This window comes from Hibiscus syriacus, unplaced genomic scaffold (assembly GCF_006381635.1).
Source record: "Hibiscus syriacus cultivar Baekdansim isolate YM2019G1 unplaced genomic scaffold, ASM638163v2 tig00008145_pilon, whole genome shotgun sequence".
NCBI classification, from domain to species: Eukaryota; Viridiplantae; Streptophyta; class Magnoliopsida; order Malvales; family Malvaceae; genus Hibiscus; species Hibiscus syriacus.
In genome coordinates this window covers 659,846-679,234 of record NW_024062153.1, presented here as the reverse complement: position 1 = coordinate 679,234, position 19,389 = coordinate 659,846, and the positions used below count along the sequence as shown (strand labels likewise).

The following is a 19,389-nucleotide window of genomic DNA, read 5'->3' as shown; positions in this document are numbered from 1 at the left end:
CTCTCTTGATTCTAGTTGCTTGATGTTTCTTGTTATTGATCAGTGGCTTCTAAGCTTGTTTAAATACACTTTGAATCACTTCTGAATGTTGGGGATGATTAGTGGAGTCAATAAAGCCGTTTAAGTGTGAAAACAATTAATTAAATCAGTTGGGAGCGTCAGTGCATCGATGCATACCCATAGTGCATCGGTGCATCAGTGTAAAATTCAAATATTTTGACCATTGGACCCTTAGTGCATCGGTGCACTAAGAGTGCAGCGATGCATCAAGTGCATTCGATGTTTCAAAATAGCCAGAGTGCATCGATGCATGACTGGTGCATCGATGCATCAAATGCATTCGATGTTTTCATAACATCCTCAGTGCATCGGTGCATGATATATGCATCGATGCATGAAATGCATTCGATGTTCAATTTAATTCATGGTGCATCGATGCATGGATTGGTGCATCGGTGCATCACTCTGAAAAATTGATTTTAGGCTTGATTTTGGTTCAAAATACTTTGTGAAAATTATTTCAAAAATATATTAAGTATAAAACACAATTTTACACATTTAGTAAGGTTTAAAATTGATCTTAAAAGACTTGGAGTAATAATTTGATATTCGAGCAATTAAATCGAATATACTTTTAGAAAATCATTTGTAAAATCTTAAAATTCATTTAACTTAATTTGTTATATCGAAACATCAAAATGTTTTCAACAATATGTTGTTAGGATCAAGTCATTCATTTCTGAACAACTTCCCAGTGGGTCACCCATCCTTGGATTTCCCTAGTCCAAACACGCTTAACCACAGAGTTCTGAAGCGAATGGTCACCATTCCTTCTTAAAACCAATTGGTGATAAGTAGGTGGGCCATTTTAACCTCATATCTTTGTAGTGGGTGATCATTGGGTTCCCCCAAGCCAAGGTGGATTCTTGTGGGGCACTCCCCACAGTTCACCACGGCATTACAGAGCCCCGCATCTATAGCGTGCTGCGGGCGGGCCTAGGGGCTTCGCAAGGCACACGTGGGCCTCGGCAAGTTAGGCAGTCACACACCAATATCGCGCCCATACACGATAAAATCCCTAAGGGTGATCACTGGACCCCATAACCCAACACATGTAAATACATAATTGAGTGAAGCCTATGCATTAATAAGTGTAAAATTATAATTTGCTCCCAAACACAAAATTGAATATGAAAAAGCTACAAACCCTAGCTTTTGTCATTGGTTTGAAACCATCATTCCCACTATAATTTTCCCCTCATTTTTACCCATTTGATATTGATTTTACGACCAAAACGAGTTTTTTTAGCTGAAATTGCTTTTTAGAAAGCCACACCAAATGAGGTCTAAAATTCTAAAAAAAAATAGCTTCTAACTTTTTTAAAAACATTTTTAAACAAAATTATCTATTTATCCTTATTTATTTCACAATTTGATGTTTGAAGTTGAGCTCACAATTATAAGATCAAGCTCAAACCTTTATATTTTTGGAGCAAAAGGGGAATAATCGTTTGAAGTTGAAGGCAAACTCGTTGATGTTTATTAGGATCTATACTCAGATAATTTCACAAGTGGACCTGAATTGATTTTTGATTATTACGTGGTGTTAATCTCCAACGAAGAAATTAATTTATTATTAGGAGATTATCGAAAAAAAATACTTACAAAAGAACAAAATCCAGATCAGCTATGGTGGAATCAATTTTATTCAACAAGAAGGAGAATATATTCTTCAATAAAAAAATTTGTAACTTGAATCCAAAATGGAGTGATCATGTTTATAGAGAATGGGTCTTTTGACTTACTATGGGATTGTATCAGGAAAGGCGGGCTAATATAGGGCTACTATACGGCGTTACCGGATACATTATAATATATTTAACAAATTCGGTTTAGCGCTACTAGAAATATTGAGTAATAATAATGTAGTAGGTCTAAATCATGAAGAAATATTAAAATATTTGGCAACTGGCAAACTAAGGTTGTCGATTTGTGTCGATACAAATGAAAAATGTATCGCTCCATAGCAATATTACAGGTAAAAATATGACAAAACCGGTATCGAAATGACAAAACCGGTAAAACGCTAACGGATATGTTGAAAGTGTCGATAATTTAATATAAGTATCGACACTTTCCGAATTTAAAATAGAAGAAGTTATAGCGCCTAAAAAGTGTCGACACTTTATGAAAATATATCGATCCATAACAATATAACAGCTAAAAATATGACAAAACCAGTCTCAAAATGACAAAACATGTAAATAACTACCGGATATGTTCAAAGTGTCGATACTTTAATATAAGTATCGACACTTTTGGAATTTAAAAGAGAAGAAGTTATAGCGCCTATAAAGTGTTGATACTTTTAAAAATGTATCAATCCATAACAATATAACAGGTAAAATATGATAAAACATGTCTCAAAAATGACAAAACCGGTAAAAAGATATTATATATGTTGAAAGTATCGATAATTTAATATAAGTATCAACACTTTTGAAATTTAAAAGAGAAGAAGTTATAGCGCCTAAAAAGTGTCGACACTTTATGAAAATGTATCGCTCCATAACAATATAACAGCTAAAAATATGACAAAACCGGTCTCAAAATGACAAAACCGGTAAAGCGCTACCGAATATGTTGAAAGTGTCGATACTTTAATATAAGTATCGACACTTTTGAAATTTAAAAGAGAAGAAGTTATAGCGCCTAAAAAGTGTCGACACTTTATGAAAATGTATCGATCCATAACAATATAACAGCTAAAAATATGACAAAACCAATCTCAAAATGACAAAATAGGACGCATAAAGTGTCGATACATTTAAAATTGTATCGATCCCAAAAACAGCGAAACCGATAATTATAATGTAATAGGTCAATTTACAATGTAACCAGTTGAAATTTACCGATTTTATGAGAAAATAGGTCAATATAAGCGCTACCTATTACATTATATAAGCACTATCTAATATGTTATTGTACTTGATAATATTTCCAGTTAAATGCATATTTTATTATATAAGCGCTACTTATTACATTATATAAACACTACCTAATATGTTATTGTGCTTGATAATATTTCTGGTTAAATGATATAACATAACCGATCACTTCTTTAACCGGTCACGCCATTTTTAGCCGTTTTTAGGCGCCGTACAACAGAAGTTTCCAATTAATATAGAGGGAGTTAAAAGGTCATCTTGTGTGGTAGCATACTTGTCATGTCAATCAATTATAGTTAGTTTGACAGGGCTTTTGAAAAGTAAATTTTAAAAGTACGGCAGAAAAGAACTTTTAAAAGTACTGTTTAAAATTTAAGTGTTTAGGATTGTTGTTAAAAGTGAGTTTGAAAAAATGTTCATTATAGACATTATATTGTAAATTTAAAATATAAAAGTTAAATTATATTTACACTTATTAATACTATGACATATAAAATATATTTTATAATAACTCACTATTAATATTTTAAAATATAAACCATGAATTTTATTTACTTTTAAGTATTTAAAATAAATTATTTAGTAATAAATCATTTTTTAAGGATGTTTATATTAAATTATTAAAATAAAATATAAATATATAATTGAGTGAGATCCACACATTAGTAAGAGTAAAATTATAATTTGCTTCCAAACTCGACGTTGAAAGTGAAAAACCTAAAAATCCTAGCTTTTGTGATTAGTTTGAAACTACCATTTCTACCATATTTTTTTTTATTTTTTACCAGTTTGGTATTGATTTTGAGATCAAAATAGACTTTTTAACTAAAAGTGCTTTAAGAAAGTCACATCAAACGAGACCTTAATGTTCCGCATCATCATTCTATGACCTATAGTAACGACGGTTAACGTCGAATGACCAATTTATTATAAATCGATATTATCAATGATCAAATCATTAATTTTGAAATATTAGTGGAGAAAAAGAAATTTACTCAAACATGAGTGACCATTTATTGAGTTTACCCTATTAATTATTAATTTATGTTTTTGTTATACGCTTGAATTGTTTTTCAGATATTTTGGACTCTCAAACTCGCTTTGCTCTTAAGATCGAACTCGCTTTGCTTTGCACTGCGCGCTTCTTCTCCTTCCCCTTTCCCTTCATTATTTATTTTTTATTCATTGTTTTCCTCTCTTTTTTTTTTCTCTCCGATTTCTGATCGGACGGTTCAATTCCATCTTCACCCGCATGACTATGATGACTACTACGCCGTTAGATGTATGTACCTCTCTTGCATCTCTTTGCTCTCAATGAATGCTTTACAATTTCTTTATTTGTTTTACTTGTGGAGTTGCTTAATCCTCTTTTTTTTTTAAATTTTATTTGTTTCTAAATTGAGAAGTGATTCATTAGACGTGAACTTCGTGGATTTGGTTTTGCTTTTCTTAATACATTTAGTGTACGGTAATTAGGGCTTGTTTGGCAGAGTTTAGGCTAGATTTTGGTTTATCAGAGTTTTGATTGTTTTGAAGTTTGGATTTTGAAACAGCAACAAGATGAAGAGATGCTCGTGCCGCCTTCGGATATAGTCGAAGGACCTCAGCCAATGGAAGGTTTACCTTTTTTGTTTTGTTTTAAATATGCTCTAATTTATATTATTTATTTGATAAAATCAGGTTGAACCCCCCCTGCAATGATGATGTGGTTTAATCTTTTATAATAATTTTATTATTTTGGTTGTTAGGGTTTTGACATTTTTTGTTCATTTGTTAATTTTGATTAATTTAGTTGCTCAAATCGAGCCAAATAGTACAGTTGAAAATCAGCAAGAGGAGGAGCCTCCATCAATGAAATTCACTTGGACAATTGACAATTTTTCTAGGCTCAACACCAAGAAGCACTATTTAGATATATTTGTTGTTGGTGGTTATAAATGGTGAGGGGTTCCTTTTTTGATGTTTGGTTATTATCACTATATATTTGATTTCGTCCGGTGCAGATTGTCATGTGATTGATATTTGGATGTGCCATTGATTCTTCTGTGCAGGCGGATACTAATTTTTCCAAAGGGAAACAACGTCGATCACTTGTCAATGTATTTAGATGTTGCAGATTCTTCTTCACTGCCGTATGGTTGGAGTAGATATGCTCAATTTAGCTTGGCAGTGGTTAATCAAATCAATCACAAATATTCAATAAGAAAGGGTATATTCTTCCTATTACTGAATTTCTCTCATTGTCTTGAGTAATACTTTATGAAAACAGCATAATTGGGAAAACCCTATACTTTTCATTCTAGTATATAGAGGCTTCAATTCAATTGATTATTGCATTGCCTACAAAGAATCCATTTCTTGCAGTTGTCATCTGTGCTCGATTGTGTATTTTGATATATGGTGTTCATTTGATGGCCTTCTCACAATAGATTATGGTTTATCCTTTGAACTTGTTTCAGCTCCAACTATGCTCTTTTTCTAGCTGGGGGATTAGGAATAATAATGAGAGATTCAAGTTTTGATTTCATCTATTTATTTATTTATCTATAATTTATTTCACTTGGATGTTCAGAGGAGTTTACTAGAAGAAATAGGATGTTGAGGAGAACCTCTTGTAAGATATATTAAATTCCAAAATTTGGAAGATTTTGATTTGTGGTGCTCAAAACTATCCTATTGCTTAAGATATTAGGGTCTTCCTTTTGATGATAAAGAAAATTTATTGGTACTCATATCTGTTTCTCTTTTCAATAAGATAGCTACATCCTTTTTTTGCATTCTATCTCTACAACCTTCCATTGAATTATATTTAGATTTTTTTCACAGCAAGCTTTTAACATATTGAAATATTTTTCCAAAATTGATAACTTGTTTGATCGGCTTTTGCTTCTATTTTAGTTTTCATCATCACTGTTTTATTCTATATCTTGTTGAAAATATGTATTATGTTCCAATTGTATTTTTAAACAACCAACAAATTCCTATCTTTCTTGTTTTATGCGACAGTAATATTGCAAAACTGACAAACAGTATCACATTATTAATTTTAAAAGTAAAATTAGCATGAATGGGTTATAAAATTGAAATATTGCTCAATGCTGATCACTTGTTCCAGGATAAGGTAATCTAACCTTCCAGGATACAGTAAGCTTTAGACCTTTTCCCCTCTTGATAAATCATTTTTGTTAGTTTTATTGCAGGCAGTCTGATGTTTAATTAGTTGATATGTTCCAGGGATAAAGAAACCTTTGTGATAGTTTTTTTATTCTTTCTTTTCATCCTTATTATATGGAAACATGGTGTTCAGTGGGACTTATTTAATGCCATGTTGTTAACTTTCGTTTGCAGATACCCAACACCAGTTCAATGCAAGAGAGAGTGACTGGGGTTTCACATCATTTATGCCTCTCAGCGATCTTTATGACCCTAGTAGAGGATATCTTGTGAATGATATTGTTGTTATTGAAGCTGAGGTTGCTGTTCGTAAGATACTGGATTATTGGTCATATGACTCAAAGAAAGAAACTGGATATGTTGGCCTTAAGAACCAAGGAGCAACTTGTTACATGAACTCACTCCTACAGACTCTATACCACATACCGTACATCAGAAAGGTGTGGGCTTTTGCTCATTTTTCATTTCTGTACAGCTTGCACATGTGAGTTGGAGTGAAATGTCTCATTTTTAATTTTCTATTTTAGGCTGTATACCACATGCCAACAACTGAAATTGACATGCCTGTGGGAAGTATTCCTTTGGCTCTGCAGCGTTTATTTTATAAGCTTCAATATAATGACAGTAGTGTTTCAACAAAGGAGTTGACCAAATCCTTTGGATGGGATACATATGATTCTTTTATGCAACATGATGTTCAAGAGCTCAACAGGGTACTCTGTGAAAAGCTTGAAGATAAAATGAAGGTTCTCAACTTAGCTGAGTTCTATTTTTGTGTTTGCATAACAAATTTTGTTATGGTTTACATCCCTTTTCAATTTCAGGGAACTGTTGTAGAGGGGACGATACAGCAGTTGTTTGAGGGTCATCATATGAATTACATTGAATGTATCAATGTGGATTACAAGTCTACAAGAAAGGAATCATATTATGGTATTTACTCTTTATTGATATGTGTACCAATATTAGTTTGGAACTCAGAAAATGAATGTGAAATTTGTGTGGCAGATCTTCAGCTTGATGTGAAAGGCTATCGGGATGTTTATGCTTCTTTTGACAATTATGTGGAAGTCGAATGCCTTGAGGGTGACAACAAGTATCATGCTGACGAGCATGGCTTACAGGTTAGTTACCCTTTTAGTTTTTTTTTTGGAGGTGATAAGAATTTACTTGATGGAAATGTTGTTTCAATAAAGGACCATTTAGGGGTTAGAATGAATGATAGACAAGGCCATGCTTGAAAATTTATTCTATGGCTAGAGTTTATCTGCAAATATATATTTTTTAGTTTGAAATCTGGACTGAAGGTTTGAGTTTGACTGATCGGAATCAACATAATAACCGTTCCACTGGTACAACAAAGCTAATCTGTTTCAAATGACATTTCTTAATATTCGGAATTCTGTTCTTTTCAGGATGCAAAGAAAGGTGTCTTGTTTATCGACTTTCCCCCTGTTCTTCAACTTCAGCTAAAGCGATTTGAATATGATTTTATGCGGGATACGATGGTGAAGGTCAGTGCTGAAAATCAGTATATTGTCAAGTGCATTGAATAATTGAATTGCTTTTCTAACTTTTTCTAACTTTCTCTTTAGTATATTTTATAATTCCAAGGATTCAGAATATCTTATGTGATGTGAGAAAAACACTTCTAATGACTCCTTTCCCTGATGCACCGAATCTGTTATATATTCAAATTCAAATTCTTTTCTGTCAGTTAAACATTATTTCCTTGTCAAGATTCCTTCTATTTCCTTTCTTAAATATTGATTAAACATATTGTGAGGTTTTCGCAAAATATTGACTAACTGTTCTCTTTATGTAAAATCAAGACATGCTACAACCATATTGCTGCTATTGATGGGAAAAATATATAGATAGCTATATTTCCTTTCGCAATTTTCTATTTATGGTGATGCCTGTTCTATCTTTTCTTTCTGTGGTTGACTATGGTATTACTATCCAATCTTGTTTCATCTTTTGCCAAATATTTAACTTTTATGAACCTGGTTTCCTGTGATCAATATTGTTAAGAATCCAACCTAAATCCAATTTGTAATAGATGGGGGGACTCAATTTAATGTATAACCATTTGGAACCTAATGGCTGATACCACTTAACACTTTCCCTGAAGTGTAGCTCATAGAGCCTTCATGATGTTGTCAAGACATGTCCGTAGGCACATCCGTGCCTTATCACTAGACAGAAAATGTAACTCAGATCCTTTTGAGTAAGGCCCATTTGAACAGCACACGCCTGGTGCACCTAGGTGCATTTTTTTTTGGCGTGTCATAGGCATGAGAAAAGCCTGCCCGATTGAAGTTCTCCTTAACTTATTTAATTTTCACTTTTTCACTAGATATACCTTTACTAGTAAGAAAAGGAAGTATCACACACTACTCAATATTTGAGTATTCAACTTTAGATGTGGACCATAAGGAAATCATGCATGTTGACTTAAAAATTGCATGTTTTGTACATAAACTAGACCACACCATAGAATTTATTATATGTTTTACACATACACATGACGCTTTACTTCAATCAGGCTAGTGGGTTTTTGTGCCTTGCGCTTGAGGAAATATAAGGGCTCTAGCACCTTGAGTGCACCCTTGGCAACACTGAGCCTACACGTGGACAACCTCACTAATGGTTGTCAACCTCACATAGGCTTATGCAGTAAGAACATAAGAAAACCTAAGGTTTGATACCATGATAAGCATCCAACCTAAAACCAATTGGTAATAAGTAAAGATACACAACTTATATGAAGACCATAGGAAACCTAATAGTTAACAGATGTAGTATAGCATCACTTAACGAATATTTTAGTCTTTCTCCTCTTTGAGAGTGGCAAGCATCCTTTAAATTGTTTCAACAGTGGGAATGAAATTGTTTCTATTAGTAGGCTTTATTTTTTAAATGTGAATTTAGGCAATATGCATGTCAGCATTGGCTATTTGTTTTAATATTTAATCTCATTTTGTAGATAAATGACCGCTATGAATTTCCTCTTCAACTTGACCTTGATAGAGAAAACAGGAAGTACTTATCGCCTGAAGCTGATAGGACTGTTCGCAACCTTTACACACTTCACAGGTATTACTTGCCTCAGGATTTTCTATAATTTGTATCACTAACTCGCACTTTATTCTGTAAGTAAGTTATGCAAGTTGGTACGGCACAATACTAGTTTTTTCCCAGCTTTACTACCCTAGTTTTGAGGAACTTTTGTTTTGCATGTCCTGTTTTCTTGCACTTTTATTCTGTTCTAAGTTATGCAGGTTGGTAAGAAACTGCACTAGTTTTGTCCCTGCTTTACTATCCATGCTTAGAGGAACTTATGTTTTCCATGCCCTTTTTCTCTTATAGTGTCTTAGTTCATAGCGGAGGAGTGCATGGTGGACATTACTATGCTTTTATCAGGCCAACTCTTTCTGACCAGTGGTGAGCATAATATTTTGACTTGATAGTTGACTAAATTGATTACAATCTTACTAGCCTTGTATATTTTCCTATTTTCTTATTGAACTATAAGAAGAATTTTTAAGAATTGAAGTGATTAATTTAAGATCACATTTCCTCTGTTATTACATTTTAGTGTTCTATTTTGCATTTGCTTTGGAATTTAAATGCTTCGTTTCTGTGAACATTGGAATGACAGCAGTACCATGAAGTTTTGTGAGACATGTTTTAAATTGTGTTTTAACTATGGAACATCTTAGTTGATGAGATCATTACTATCTTCAGATGATACCTTTTATGGAGTATTAATTGTAGATTTTCATTGTCGATTATGTTATCATATCTAAAGATGATTTGGATTTCTTCTCGGGCACTTTTCAATTTAATGTTGGCTTTAGTTCATGTTCATAAATGGAGTAAAAGACAGGTTGGAACCTTTGAAAGATCTTTCCATTTTGTTAGGTACAAATTTGATGATGAACGGGTAACAAAAGAAGATCTGAAGAGGGCATTGGAAGAGCAGTATGGTGGTGAGGAAGAGGTAAGGTATCTATATTCTACTTCAAGAAGCCTCGTCTGTTTTCTTGTAAAGTTTGTAAAAGTTATTTGTTGTGTTCTGTTATATTATATTCGACAGTTGCCTCCTACCAATCCTGGGTTCAATAACACACCTTTCAAATTTACAAAATACTCAAATGCATACATGCTTGTCTATATTCGTGAAAGTGACAAGGACAAAATAATTTGCAATGTTGATGAGAAGGACATTGCCGAACACTTGAGGGTAATTTCTTTATTTACATGAATCTGACGAGAAACATCTGAGTTTTCACTTTATGCTCTTTCTAATGTATACTTTGTTGATTTAGACTGATGTATTCAATGTCTGATCTCAGATAAGATTAAAGAAAGAACAAGAAGAGAAGGAAGAGAAAAGGAAATATAAAGCACAGGCCCACCTTTATACCATTATAAAGGTAACTATCTATTACAATCAATATTATGCATTTTTGGACCTATCTATATATTACAATCAAGATTATGGCATTTTCATATCTTTTTCCCCTCTAATAATCGCATTATTGAATATCATTCATGCATTTAGGTTGCAAGAGATGAAGATCTTCTAGAACAGATTGGAAAGGACATTTATTTTGATCTTGTGGATCATGACAAAGTTAGGAGTTTCCACATTCAGAAGCAGACCCCCTTCCATGTTTTTAAGGTACCATTTACAATTTTCATTTGCTTGTACTCGTATATTGATATTGTATTTAAAATGCAGTTAAATCAAAATATGTGATGTTATTAATTGTTAATTTGTAATCAACGCTTAGCAATTAGCATCATACTTCTGATTGTCTGTCTTGAACTTCACTTTTTTTCTTTTCTTTCGCCAGTCATCTAACAGCATATTCTGAATCACATATGGAACTCTGATATACAGTTGAGTTATTCTGAAAGGTTATGGTTACAGTGGTGTTGCTAGGGGAGTTTCTGTGGAGCTTGACATTTGAATATTAGTCATATTGACCTGATGCAATTTAATGGTACTATTAGTTGGAATACTTAATAAGATGTTAATAAAAAAAGTTTCACCTTTAAAATATAGTATTGCAATAATTACTATACTAATAAACAAATGACTTCGTTTATATAGCTGGAATTTATTATTTGAGTTCAGTTTCTTAAATGTGTAATTCTGAGTTGGTTCACAGGAGGAAGCTGCCAAAGAGTTTGGCATTCCAGTTCAGTATCAGCGTTTTTGGATTTGGGCTAAGCGGCAGAACCATACATATCGTCCAAATAGACCATTAACTCCTCAGGAGGAGGCTCAATCTGTAAGTAATTGCACTTTTTAGTCTTCCTTCTTTGCATCTAATCTCTTTCACTGTTATGTGTAATATACTTTCTGAACTATGTAATAGAAGGGAAATCTAGAGGGGAGGTTTTCCATGGGAATAAAATATAGATGTGATTTTCAATTCTTTTGGCCTAAGTTTAAAGAACGTATGATGACTAAAATCACAGCACACATTATTCCCTTATCAGTAGTACTATTTTTTAAGAAATTACTTATTTGGAGAAGTCTATAATAGGATTTCTATGCAGAAGACATTCAATTATATAAATGGGACTCTGTTATAGGATGCAGTAGTTGGTGAGTCCTAAAGTTTTGGCCTTTGATTAATCCTGTGGTTTAATGCTTTTTGTTTGGTTATTTTAGGTTGGACAGTTGAGGGAAGTGTCAAATAAGGCACAGAATGCAGAATTAAAACTATTCTTGGAAGTTGAACACGACCAGGTATATTATGTTAAGTTTTTAAAATAGTAACTTTTGTTTGTTGTCTTATCATGTTTAACTTCAGGATTTACGTCCTCTTCCTATACCTGATAAAACAAGGGAAGATATTCTGCTTTTCTTCAAGCTTTATGACCCGATGAAAGGAGAATTACGGTATTTAAGTTTTCCTTTTAATGTTGTATATCATGTCTTTTCCTCATTCTTTCTGATTTGCATTTTATTCTTTTTCAGTTACGTTGGTAGGCTTATGGTAAAACTTTCTGGTAAGCCTATAGAATACACAGCAAAGATAAATAAAATGGCTGACTTCGCTCCTGATGAAGAAATAGAGCTGTACGAGGTTTGTTACTGCTTAACTCTGTGTTTGCATGCACATGAAAATAATTTTTCTAAATCACTTTCACCTGCCTGACAATTTTGCAACTTTTAGGAAATAAAGTTTGAGCCTTGTGTGATGTGTGAGCACCTGGATAAGCGATGCTCATTCCGCTCTAGTCAGGTATATTTTGCTTTAGAATGTCAACTTCTTTTCTTTAATGTAAGTTTCCAGTGATCGTGTCTTTACTTGCAGATAGAAGATGGGGATATCATATGCTTTCAGAAGTCTCCAGTTGAAAAGGTAGAAGCATGCCGGTATCCATATGTGCCTTCATTTCTGGAATATGTGCACAACCGCCAGGTACAGTTTCCTGAACTCTTGTCACTGGTAACTTTCTGAATCTGCTATTGATCTTTTGCTGTTTTTTGTTTTCTGATTTTATTATGGAAGGCTGATATTGTTCATATTTATGGCTGCATGCCCTCTGTCCTCATTCATGTGATGTAATAGAAATACTAATAAAAGTTTAGAATATAGTGAGCGAGAGCAAAAGACGTATCTAAACCGAGTTCCTAGAATATCCTTTTCCTTGACATGAAGTCTTTTTTTTATGATAACTGTGGGATCTTAAAAGGGAAATAAGGTCCAGATTGTGAATTTTTTATGGTTAATTTAATCTGTTGGTTGATAAGAAAGCTATCATCATTATTCTTTGTTGAAGACTAGAAACTGCAGTTTAACCTGACAATATGGCTTCCATTTTGCAAAATGTTTTAGATCGATTTTGTAGCAGCCGCATTCTTGATTCTTCTCTCCGAAGAAGCATTTCCCCTTGTTTTCATCAGGTCTAGTCCAGTTTTTTGCGATATTGATTTAAATCAATTAAGTTGCTTGTGATTTGATGTTCTTAGATTGTTCGTTTTCGATCTCTGGATAAACCAAAGGAAGATGACTTCTGTTTAGAATTGTAAGAACCCCAAATACAAACTTCTCTTCTGTAGAGTTATCCATTATTGTTGTCAGACACTTATAGTCAAGTTTCCTCTCTAACATGCAAGATCAAAGATACATACTTATGATGATGTTGTGGAAAGAGTTGCTTGCAAACTTGGTGTGGATGATCCATCCAAATTCAGGCTCACATCTCACAATTGTTACTCTCAACAACCTAAACCTCAATCTATTAAATACCGAGGCATAGAACATCTGTCAGATATGTTGGTCCACTATAACCAGGTAGCCAATATGATATAGGATATTTCTGTATTTGTTCCTTTTATGCAAAACATATTGACTGATTATTTTTTTTTCCTTTACAGACATCTGACATTTTGTATTATGAAGTTTTGGATATTCCTTTGCCAGAATTGCAAGGTCTGAAGAACCTGAAAGTTGCTTTCTATCATGCTACTAAAGACGAAGTAAATATCTCCAGTTACTCCTCACAATTCCCTTTTTCAGGATCATCTTATTCTTATGTGGTTTTCTGTAATAATGTTTAATTTGATATTTAGGTGCTAGTTCACAATATTAGATTGCCTAAACAGAGCACTGTCGGAGATGTAATTGATGAACTTAAGACAAAGGTAAGTTTTTGCTACTTCTATTTTATAGTTTTGTTATAGAAAAACTAATTATCTTTTGAATACACATTTGAGAACCAACTAGAATTTTGTACATATTCCCTTATCATGAATTTGATGAATATTTAACTGAAATATTCAGGTTATTGTGTCTTAATGTATAATCTCCCAGCGGAGGAGTTCATCTTTAGTAGTATTTCTTTGTTCTTGTCACAGAACTTTAAGTTCACAGTGAATAAACAGTTTTGCTGATCAATACTGGATTACAAACAGGTAGAGTTATCACATCCAACTGCAGAGCTTAGACTGCTTGAAGTCTTCCATCACAAGATCTATAAGGTTGATATTGGTTATTTCTAGTTGCAATTTCAATTGTTTATAGATATAATTTAGTCAAATGAATTTTAAATGTCTTTTCGGAATGAGAAAGTGTATGCTTTTCTTATGTGACTCATATTCTATCCCGTGTTTATCAGATATTTTCGCCCAGTGAAAAGATTGATAACATAAATGACCAGTATTGGACATTGCGTGCTGAAGAGGCAAGTTTTCCTTTTTCTACTCTGTTGAAGCTGAAATTTCATGTCTAAAGTGCTAGACAATGTTGTACTGTTTTCTTATTAAAGTTATAAGGGAATAACTTTGGAAGTGATTTGTCAAAACTGGAGTCAGCATCTCTGATAATATACTATGCATGTTTGCAACATCTATTAATATAATAAACTTTTTTCATTTTATCAAATTTCAGATCCCGGAAGAAGAGAAGAATCTTGGTCCCCAGGATAGGTTGATCCATGTTTACCACTTTACCAAAGAGACTGGCCCAAATCAGATGGTAGCCAATTATGAACGAATTAGCAAATATTCATTTGTAATGATTTTATTTAACACAATTTGGATGTTCTAAGAATTATTGTTTTGTTTCTCTTTTCTCAACAGCAAGTACAGAACTTTGGCGAGCCCTTTTTCTTGGTCATTCATGAAGGTGAAACACTGGCAGATGCTAAAGTGCGGATTCAAGCGAAATTGCAGGTTCCTGAGGAAGAGTTCTCCAAGGTATTTTTATGCAAATCTTTACTTACATATGCTATTCGTTTCTTTCCTTTTATCTTTCCCCACTAACAAATCAGTTTGACGTCCCTTTCCTGATGCCTTTACCATCTCTTTGTTTAGTGGAAGTTTGCACTGTTGCCTTCGGGGCGACCAGAGTACCTAGAGGACTCCGACATTTTATTCAATCGTTTTCAGGTTTGTCTTGGTTTCCTTGGTGTTTTGTCCTCGCATTTATTTGTTAGAAGTATTTATTTGCGTGTACTCTTCAGAGAAGAGATGTTTATGGTGCCTGGGAGCAATACCTTGGGTTAGAGCACTGTGATAACAGTCCTAAGAGAGCTTATGTAAATCAGGTATGTTAGAAGTACATTTACATGTCATGCAAATTAACGAATTTTCTATTTATTTTTGCAATATTGGAGTTCTAATTGTGTATTGCACACAACTGTTGCAGAATCGTCACACATTTGAGAAACCAGTTAAAATATACAACTAATAGAACAGGTAGTTATCCGTTAGCATCGTAGTTGAAGTGGTGAGATTCTTCAAACGATGAGCGTTGTTTTGTAGGTATGGACTTTTACACATTTGAGGGGATATGTCTTTGATTTGATATAATGGTTTTTTTGGGGAGTTTTAATACAGCTATTGTATGGTTTCTGCTTGGAGGTCTACAAGTGTAATTTAGCAATACATGTGAAGACTCTTTAACAGCGTCTATACAAATAGCGGGTATAGTTTGCAGATGACATTCTTTTCCTCTCATGTCCCACTCTCAGAGTTTATGGCAAGTTCTTGGATTTAAGTGCACACGAAATGTAGTAGACCTTACTACTATATATATGAAATATTGAGAAGACTAGAGCTTAATCAAGTATCACTTTTAAAGCCAATTCAAAATAAAAATCTAACTATTCAACATATCTTGATTTAAGGTTAATTATTCAGTAAAAATTGAATTTGATTTTCACACTCCTACTTGACTTAGTTTTAAGATTTTATTAGTATTTATGTTTGAATTTTAATTATGATTAATATTTCTCGATGCTAATAAGAAATAAAATAAAGCTGGCTTGGTAAATTATCTGATGCAGAAAAATACCCTAGTTTAGTTCATTTGATAGCTCTAGACAAACAACAATTTTTTTTTTGGTTAAAAAAACAGAAAAGAAAGCGAGAATTGAGTTGAATATAAGATTTATTTGTTTTTCTTTAACTAAATTCAAATAGTTGCTGAAAAAAGGTTTCACGTTTACATTCCCTATAGTGACTAATTTTCATGTCGCGAAAAAAAATTGTAAATTTGTACTGTTGATATGAAATCTGCCCATCAAAAGATGATTTGAGTTGGTTGTTTTGATGAGTTTTATTTTTTAATCTAAATTTTATTTGAATTTTTTGGTCCAATCTCTAAAATTTTAGTCAAGTTGAATTGTTTGATTTTTTTTTGTTTAAATTTAATTGTAAATGTTTATAATATTATGTTATTATTGATTTCAATTTAAACGATTTTCTATAATGACATAAAATTACAAGTCGAATAGAGTTGAAAAGATCAATTTTTCGGGTCGAGTCTTGCTCACCCCTATATATATTTATTCACACATATATATATTATATATTCACACGCACACATGCATATATCTTCACATTTTTTTATATATGATATATATATTATACAAAATTGAGGGATTTGACTCAAACTTGAAAATTAATTATTTAATACCTATAAATTTTGAGTTGTTAGAGTTATACTTTATAACTCGACTTGAATTTGAAATTTATTTGAGTCGAATTTTTAAAATTACGAGTCGAATCGAGTTTAAAAGATAAATTTTTTGACTTCCGTTCACCCCTACCGAAGGGTAAGTAAGCTCTTCCTTTAGGCCTTGCATGCATTAGATAATTATGATTACATACTATCTTAGAGTTTCATGAAATGTTGATTGCAGACTCGTTCATTAGTAAGTGAAATTCGTGGTATGTGGGCTCAAAATTTAGGGGCATCACACTTTGAAAAAATCTACGAACTCAAAAAAATTATTTTTCCTATTGTAAGCATGCGTGAAAAAAATTCAGTAGAGAAAAATTAATTTTATGTTTGAAATTTTTATTTGATAAAAAATAATCGTAATATGATAAATTTTGATATTTTATAGTTTTATCTTATTATAAAAGATTTTAAGAACTAATTTTAAAAGGTAGCATGTTGTCTCAGATTGATCGGCGATCCTATATTATGGCAGCAAATAATTTTCTTAGCATTTTCAATAATGAGTGTTGTCAAAACTACGCTTAGGAATCGAATGGATGATAATTTTCTTAGCTACATTTTAGTGTACATTGAGAAGGTGATTGCAAAAGATTTCAACTCTTTAATTGATGATTTCACTTGTATGAAAGTACTTATGGTGTAATTTAAATAGATTATCTTATATGTTTCAAGTGAACTGAGATTTGACTTGAGAGTATTATTTTTTTAAGTGCATTTTGATTATTCATAATTTCAGTTTAAATATTTTCAGTCTTATTTCCTGGCTTCGACCCTAGAGAGGTTGTGCTCATGTTTCTGTGCCCTTAATGTAATAATTATTGAAATAGGTTGATTCTCAAGTAAAAATATAGATATGTTTCATTGTGACAGATAACACATCAGATTACTCATGTAAACTATGCTCTTTTTTTATTTGGTAAATAAACTATCTGCTCCTTTTAATGCTAAATAAATAATGAAAGACACGTGTAGGTTAAAACAACGACTGTTTCGTCGGAAGTTGAACAGAATCCTACAGCGTCAAGGAAAGAGCAACGCGAATGATATATACCAAGTACCGGGAGGTAGCTGGCACGACCTTATTTGAACAGGATCTGTTCTATAGGCTAGTACCTTCGTATCCTTGAGTTCTAAGGAGACAGGAATCCTCGAGTTCTAAGGAGACAGGAATCCTTGAGTTCTAAGGAGACATGATTCTAAGTCTGATTGATGAACCATGGCTGTGTGATCAGAGCGTGATTAACTTGGTCTGTTTTGTTCGTTCTTGGCTAACCTCTGACCACAGAAGATTGTTCCTAGTTTGCCTTGTCTTATTGGAATGGCCACGCAGCTGTCTGACAACACACAATAACTCTTTTTTTCCCCCCTAGTTTGAATTACCACAAAAATATATATTATTTTTATCATATGATAGAATTTTATGGATTAAGAGGAACAAGAGATATTTGACCACCCATTTTTAGAGTTAAATTTCATTTTGCCGGAACCGTCTTTCGGTTGGGTCCGGAATTGGGCATCGACTTGGATTAAACGAATTGGAGTCGTCACTGACTATTTTAAAACGAATTTAGGTGGGTCGGACACCATCTTATCTGATATGCGTTGTACCAGAGACGTGTCGGGCTCGGGAGTCGGTTACGGTCAAGGAAGGATTAGCACCCTTTAACCGCCCTTTCGGTACCAATTAATTTATCGGTTGTCTTTATAGCGAAAATTAGAAAATTAAAATTACCCGATTCGAATTACTTACCTTGGAATGGTTGTGAACTTTTCTAAAAAAGAGATCAAAAATGTTAATCAAGGAATAATAAATGTTAAATAGATCGAAGAAAAATGTAGAAATAATAATAAAAAATAATCATTAAATCAAGAAAAGAGGGGGAAAATAAAATAAAATAGAGAGAAAAAAACGATGAAATAAAATGAGATAAAATAAAATGAGATAAAATAAAATAATAAAAAATAAGATAAATGAATAATAATAATAATAATGCTAAAAATGAAAAAAAAAATTATATAGTAATAATAAAAGGGACTAAATTGAAATAAAATCAAATTTGAGGGTCAATTTCAATGTAAATCGAAGAAAGAATGAATTTCAGGGGCAAAATAAAATGTATAAAACATAAGGAGGACTAAAATCATAATTATTCCCAAAAATATGGGACACGCATGTGAAACCTCCTCAACATCCCCCAAAACACTCATTCTTCCTCATTTTTCAAATCTCCTCTCTCTCTCTCTAAACTGATATCTCTCTCGCCTCTCTCTAGAGAGAGCTCCACCTGTGGGAAACCGACCACCGGGCCATCGCCGCAGACCGCTGCTCGCGACGGTTGGAAAAACTGAAACCCTTCAAAACATTCCCCTCTTCACCCCGATACCAAATCCAGCCTCCAAATCTCCAAAATAATCCCCAATAGTCGCAGATCTAAAGAAATATCCCTCGGTTCTCACCTTTCCCGACAAACCTCTTCACCTTCCAATGACTGTTCTTATCCCGAGCTCACGCCGGCGTTAATACTCAGTTTTTTCAATGATGGCTGCCTTTGTATGCTTGGGATATGGTTTGATATGTTTGTGGTTTATTTTGCGTTTTGTTTCGGCTTTTGGTTTATGGTTGTGCTTCGTTGTTTTGCTAGTGGTTTTTGAGTGTACTGTTGCTCGATAGTTCTGTTTTTCTCACTGTTGGTTCTCGGTTTACTGTGATGTTTCGTATATGGCTTCTGTCGATGCGTGTTGTGTGTCCCCTTGTTCCGATTCTCCTC

The 19,389-nt window shown here is 33.1% G+C and overlaps 1 protein-coding gene and 1 pseudogene across 2 annotated transcripts; both read left to right on the top strand.

Moving 5' to 3' along the window:
* Window positions 1-4,074: 4,074 nt before the first annotated feature.
* On the top strand, window positions 4,075-15,596 carry LOC120202020 (ubiquitin carboxyl-terminal hydrolase 12-like). 2 transcript variants are annotated; one of them, XM_039202506.1, is made up of 32 exons: window positions 4,075-4,230; window positions 4,502-4,565; window positions 4,741-4,888; window positions 5,000-5,157; window positions 6,297-6,562; window positions 6,650-6,868; window positions 6,947-7,055; window positions 7,131-7,246; window positions 7,538-7,636; window positions 9,112-9,221; window positions 9,495-9,569; window positions 10,050-10,128; window positions 10,225-10,371; window positions 10,484-10,564; window positions 10,693-10,812; window positions 11,306-11,428; window positions 11,815-11,892; window positions 11,957-12,045; window positions 12,124-12,232; window positions 12,323-12,391; window positions 12,464-12,571; window positions 13,123-13,178; window positions 13,270-13,447; window positions 13,531-13,632; window positions 13,726-13,797; window positions 14,068-14,133; window positions 14,271-14,336; window positions 14,543-14,629; window positions 14,734-14,850; window positions 14,968-15,042; window positions 15,117-15,200; window positions 15,302-15,596. In XM_039202506.1, the coding sequence occupies exons 1-32, from the start codon at window positions 4,201-4,203 to the stop codon at window positions 15,341-15,343; spliced, it is 3,342 nt and encodes a 1,113-aa protein (XP_039058437.1). In that variant the 5' UTR covers window positions 4,075-4,200; the 3' UTR covers window positions 15,344-15,596. The 2 variants fall into 2 exon arrangements, with proteins under 2 accessions (XP_039058437.1, XP_039058436.1); XM_039202505.1 differs by having other exon boundaries at window positions 4,076-4,230; window positions 11,957-12,049; window positions 12,128-12,232; window positions 15,111-15,200.
* Window positions 15,597-17,694: 2,098 nt separating this feature from the next.
* Window positions 17,695-17,964, top strand: LOC120202046 (annotated as a pseudogene).
* Window positions 17,965-19,389: the final 1,425 nt, after the last annotated feature.